Source organism: Hyaena hyaena, unplaced genomic scaffold (assembly GCF_003009895.1).
Source record: "Hyaena hyaena isolate Hyena2069 unplaced genomic scaffold, ASM300989v1 scaffold_503, whole genome shotgun sequence".
Lineage (NCBI taxonomy): Eukaryota > Metazoa > Chordata > Mammalia > Carnivora > Hyaenidae > Hyaena > Hyaena hyaena.
The window spans coordinates 529331-535720 of NW_024081132.1; the positions used below are offsets into that span (position 1 = coordinate 529331).

A 6390-nucleotide genomic window follows, 5' to 3' on the forward strand; every position below is an offset into this window, starting at 1 on the left:
CCTTTGGAAAGAAGGCAATGAGCTATTCTTGTCTAAAATCAGGATGTGTTTGCTCTTGGAAAGCTTATGTGGGTCTGGTCACATAATGAAGCTGAAGAAAGGCCCAAGAAGAAACCTTATGCCATGGACCAAAGGAATGAATGGGAGCCCTTGTTTTCTCTGGAAATTGATGAGATTATTAAGAAATATACCATCCCAAGAGGCATGAATAAGTATGGCAAACTAGACCTTGAAAGTTTCTTGAACAAATTATGTAAGCTAAATATAAAAGAGAGCTCAGATAACATCATAGATGATAAATCATGACTTGCTGGCTGGTAAAGACATCTAGGGTGTTTAGGGAGGTATTTATTGAATATCTACTAGATGCTGGCACTGTTTTCAGCACTGGGGACATGAACAACAGGACAAACTCTTTTCTTTAAAACAGCTTAGTTTTAGTGGGAAAGACAAACATAAGTAAAAATATAAAATAATATTAGGAAAGTGCTGTGAAGGTGATAAAATAAGGTAAAGTATAGAGAATAACAAGGGGACTGCTTTCGTTGGGATAATTAGGGCAGTCCTCCCTGAGGAGATGATGTTTATGATGAGACCTGAATGAGGAGGAGCCTGGTTGGAGGATGGTGATGAATGAGTTTTGTTTTTGTTTTTTACTGTCCACAGTATTTGTTAGTTTATTTATTAAGAGAAACTATTCCATAACCCAATATTTATGTTTCATAGTTTAGGAACACAGGTCAGTGACACACTTCCATGGACCTCAACCCAAAGAAATTCTTTAAAAAATTTTTTTTATAGTTTATTTTTTAGACAGAGACAGAACATGAGTGGGGGAGGGGCAGAGAGAGAGGGAGACACAGAATCTGAAACAGGCCCTGAGCTAGCTGTCAGCACAGAGCCAGACACGGGGCTCGAGCCCACGAACTGTGAGATCATGACCTGAGCCAAAGTCGGATGCTTAACTGACTGAGCCACCCAGGAGCTCCCAGTGGGTGCAACCCAAAGATATTCTTTACATTCCAAAATTACTTTGCATTCTGAAAGATACTAGCCTTCTTCATCTCCTCAAAATCTTCCATGGAACCATAATTTCTGTAGAAATCTACATATGCCTTCTTTCTTGGTTTGGCCACAGCAAACTTATAGAAAGATGCAGCTGTAACCCCCAGGGATACAGCAAATGCTCCAACAATATGAAATCACAGATGCTTGGCTTCTGTTTCGTCAAGACACCAGAAGTCATGGTAGTTATTCTCCTCAACACCAACCTCAAACCCAATGTCCTTCCTAACTGATGCAGAAATGGACTGAATGAAAGGGTTTTTATACTCACTTAAGTTTTAGACCAGTGGCCATGTCAGTGGAACTAAATGTAATGGTTTATGTCATTTTGCATCTGAAGTGTTGGTTTGGTATATTTAAAAATACTATGATTTGCCTAGTGATGAAGTAAATTTGTATTAATTACTCTGATTGTCACTCTGAATTTCTTGTGTCTTGCTTAGGTGCAAAAATAGGCCTTGAAATTATTTTGGAACGTTCAACTCAATGTAATAGGCCATCCAGGACTTCAGTCTTCTGGCTTAGTGGAGATTGCTAATGTGACACCATGCTCATGCAAACTAATGATTTCAGAAACACATGTCACCCTGTGTTTGAGTGCAAGTGATGTGTACTTATGGTGGTACAACCTTCTAGAAAAGGAAAGTGAAAAGTGAGAGAAGGGCCTAATTTCAGGTATCTTCCTGTGTTTCTGCTTTTTTGCAGAAAGTTGAAGGAAAAGTTAAGGGGAAACTAGTTTAAGGAAGTCTCTGGCCATTCTTAGTGGGAATGGGTTAAAATAAGAGGTTCCTGCATTCTGGAAATTTGGTTGGCTTGGACATGTCTACTTTGGGCAGAGTTGGCACAGATACTGACACTGGTGTCTTCCCTTTGGCAGATGGCTCAATCACAAAGGAGTCAGACAGAAGCGCCTAAATGCCTGGCTAGGAATCAAGAATGAGGATGCTGATGAGTAAGTTCTTTACCTTTCTGTCAGAGGGTTTTGTTCCCAATATAAGACATGGACCCTCTTTATACATGCTAAATGTTGGTTCTCATTGTCACTTGACGACACTGAATCAAGAACTTTGTACCTCTTTTGAATTGAATTCCTTGAAAAGGACTTAAGGTCAGAGACCTGCTGAGCCACATGAAACCTGGGTGCATAAGCATTGCTCATTCAGACATTCATGTGTCAGCTGATTGGATGAGACGTGTGAATTTTGTGCTTACTGCACCATAGCAGATAATGAAATTGTTAAAAACTATAGAAGTAATTATTATTTCCCTTTCCATTTTGTGGTTAAAGATGTAGAAGAGTGTTTTATTCATGAGTTTGCTTTTAGATATAAGTAACTTGATTGTTAGAATAACATTTTAACGCTTAATTTTTAGGACGTATTTTATCAATGAGGAAGATGAAAACCTGCCCCATTATGATGAGAAAACCTGGTTTGTTGAGGATATCAATCGAGTACAAGCAGAGGACTTGCTTTATGGGAAACCTGATGGTGCATTCTTAATTCGTGAGAGTAGCAAGAAAGGATGTTATGCTTGCTCCGTGGTGTAAGTCTTCTCTGGGGGTTTGTCCTCTTGAAAACTTCTGCATTGATTAATAGAAACTCAGCCCCTCATCAAATTCAGTTAAAATCATTTCAGATACAGTAATGAGGACCCATGGCTTAGACCATTAATATTTGTACAAAGAAAACAGTTTGTTGTTTTAGGAGAAATAATATCTGAAATTTGGGAGATTTTAATTTAAATGGTAGGTAGATTAGGCCCTGCAATGTTACTACTGAATTTCAGGTATTTGTGAAAAGTAACGTGAGTTCTTTAGTTGAAAAGATCACATAATTCTTTAGTAGTCTCCTCATGTCTAATTTGGGCTTCAGTGTCAGTTTAAGACTTGATTAAGAACTATTTTTACTTCAGAAGAAAAATTATGTAAATTTTGTACTTAAATAGTATTCTGTTGGGGTACTGATAGAAAATGTTGGGTATTTTCCATAAGATAATTTTATGACTTTGTTTGGAAAAGCCTATTCTATTAGTTTTCTTAAAAAAAAAGTTTTTAATATTTATTGAGAGAGAGAGAGAGGGAGACACAGAATCCAATGCAGGCTCCAGGCTTTGAGCTGTCAGCATAGAGCCCGATGCAGGGCTCGAACTCACAAACTGTAAGATCATGACCTGAGCAGAGATCAAGAGTCAGATGCTTAACCAACTGAGCCACACAGGTGCCCCTTATTGGTTTTCTTTTAATGGAATGTAAAATTCTGGGGACAATTAATAATGCCTGTCACATTTTGCCTAAATGTTGTATACATTCCTTCATTGACAAAGATCATACTTAGAGTGAAGGTATAGTATAATGGTTATGAGAGCAAGCTTTTGGTGCCAAATATACTGGATTCAGATCCTGATTCTACTTATCAGATGTGTGACCTAGTGTAAATTACTTAACCTTTCTTTGCCCAGTTTCCTTATCTGAATATATATATAATGTAGTGTGTGTGTGTGTATATATATATGTGTGTGTGTGTGTGTGTGTATAATGTATAATGTATATATAATGTGTGTGTGTATATATATGTGTGTTAGTTATTTTGATCAGTGTTGATACATAATAAGTGAATATTACCTACCAATATTATTATGATAATAATGCTACTGATGGACATGGCAGAAAGCAAGCAAAAATGACAAAATGGTTTTGCCCCCAAGGTGGTGAAGATAGACAAAAGACACTCATATTAACAGAGTGCTTTACATGATCATCTTGTCCTTAGTGGTCTATGTCTGTCATGGAGTCAGCATTTAAATCTAAGTTAACCTGATTTCAAAGCGCACATTTTTCTATCGTTCCATACTTTCTTCATTTCGCAATTAAATATCCAAGAAAAATAGAATCACTGTCAAATAGGTATCATCAGTAGGCTGTACACATGAACTATTAATTCTAGTGGAGAAAGAGGAATTGGGATGTTTTATGGAAGAGGTGGTATTTGACCTGGACTTTGAAAGGATGAATAATGGGATATCTATGGACAGAAAATGGGGGAGGACTTGAAAAGTCATTGGGTTAATATTATGCAGAGATACAATTCCTTGAAACATTTCTCTCTTACCTGCACTGCTTAAATTATCTGAGTGGAAATGCCAGGACAGGATAGTTCTTGCAGAATATGAGATCTTTTAAGAATAAAAAGAAAGGCAATAAGCCCAGTGCATTGGTCCCCTTACCCTCACACAGGTCATAGGGAGGCAGCCTGTGAGAAAAGGATTTGGCTCGTGGAAGGAGTAGGGGCTGCCCAGCAGCTTGGCTAATCACTGGGAGACCAAGGAGCAGCTTGGGTTCTTGCGAAGGTGCATTTTTGTTCTCCTTCCTTTAGCCTCAGACTTGACCAGATTTAAGTCCAGAGCAATGTGGATCTCTCTTGCCTGTGAAAATCACCTGTAGTCAAATATCATGTTGGCATTCATATTGAAGATGGCTGGAAGCACTATCCAGCAAGACTGTCATTCAGAGTAGAAGGAGAGATAAAAGTCTTTCCAAATAAACAAAAATTGAAAGAATTTGTCACCACTAAACCAGCCCTACAAGAAATCCTGAGGGGGACTCTCTGAGGGAAGTGTTGCAAGGAATGCAAGATACCAGAGACCCCACCACAAGCATGAGTCCCACAAAGGACACAATGACTCTAAACCCACGTATTTCAATAATAACACTGAATACAAAGGGGCTGAATGCTCCAATCAAAAGACATAGGGTAGCAGAGTGGATAAAAAAACAAATTCCATCTATTTGCTGTCTACAAGAAACCCATTTTAGACCGGAAGATACCTTCAGATTAAAAGTAAGGGGATGGAGAACTATATATCATGCTACGGGAAGTCAAAAGAAAGCTGGAGTAGCTATACTTATATCAGACAAACTGGACTTTAAAGACAATAACAAGGGATGAAGAAGGGCATTATATAATAATTACAGGGTCTATCCATCAGGAAGAACTAACAATTATAAATGTCTATGCACCGAATATGGGAGCACCTAAATATTTAAAACAATCACAAACAGAAACAAGCTTATAGATAAGAATGTGCTAATAGTAGGGGACTTTAATATTCCACTTACAGCAATGGATAGATCAACTAGACAGAAAATCACTAAAGAAACAATAGACTTGAATGACACATTGGACCAGATGGATCTGACAGATATATTCAGAACTCTACATCCTGAGGCCAGGGAATTCACTTTCTTCTCAAGTGCGCATGGCACATTCTCCAAGATACATCACATACTGAGACATAAAGCAGCCCTCAATAAATATAAAAGAATTGAGATCATACCATGCACACTTTCAGATCATAATGCTTTGAACTTGAAATCAATCACAGGAAGAAGTCTGGAAAACCTCCAAAAACATGGAAGTTAAAGAACACCCTACTAAAGAATGAATGGGCCAATCGGGCAATTAGAGAAGAAATTTTAAAATATATGGAAACAAATGAAAATGCAAACACAACAATCCAAACTTTATGGGATGTGGCAAAGGCAGTCCTAAGAGTACATTGCACTCCAGGCCTATTTCAAGAAATTAGAAAAAGCGTAAGTACAAAATCTAACAGCTCGCCTTAAGAAACTAGAGGCAGAGCAACAAGAGCACCCCAAACCCAGTAGAAAGAGAGAAATAGTAAAAATCAGAGCAGAAATAAACAACGTAGAGACCAAAGAAACAATTCAACAGATCAATGAAACCAAGAGTTGGTTTTTTGAAAAAATAAACAAAATTGACAAACCTCTAGCCAGGCTTCTCAAAATGAAAAGAGAGAGCACCCAAATAGACAAAATCATGAATGAAAATGGACTTATTACAACCAACCCCTCAGAAATACAAGCAATTATCAGGGAATACTATGAAAAATTATATGCCAACAAATTGGACAACTTAGAAGAAATGGACAAATTCCTAACCACACACTCACTACCAAAATTCACATGGGAAGAGATAGAAAATCTGAACAGACCCATAACTAGTGAAGAAATTGAATCAGTTATCAAAAATCTCCCAACAAATAAGAGCCCTGGACCTGATGGCTTCCCTGGGGAATTCTACCAGACATTTAAAACAGAATTAATACCCATTCTTCTCAAGCTATTCCAAAAAATAGAAATCGAAGGAAAACTTCCAGACTCATTTTATGAAGCCAGCATCACTCTGACTCCCAAGCCAGACAGAAACCCAGCAAAAAAAGAGAACTACAGGCCAATATCCTTGATGAATATGGATGCAAAAATCCTCAACATGATACTTGCAAATCGAATCCAACAGCACATAA

The 6390-nt window shown here is 37.8% G+C and overlaps 1 protein-coding gene across 4 annotated transcripts in view; it reads left to right on the forward strand.

Annotated features, from left to right (window-relative positions):
• LOC120247089 (phosphatidylinositol 3-kinase regulatory subunit gamma) overlaps positions 1-6390 on the forward strand; it is a 159465-nt gene that overhangs the window by 145298 nt on the left and 7777 nt on the right. For all 4 annotated transcript variants that reach the window (XM_039254841.1, XM_039254840.1, XM_039254843.1 and 1 more), the window contains exons 8-9: positions 1943-2017; positions 2440-2610. In XM_039254841.1, coding sequence (XP_039110772.1) covers positions 1943-2017; positions 2440-2610 — 246 coding nt within the window. The remainder of the gene's footprint in view (positions 1-1942; positions 2018-2439; positions 2611-6390) is intronic.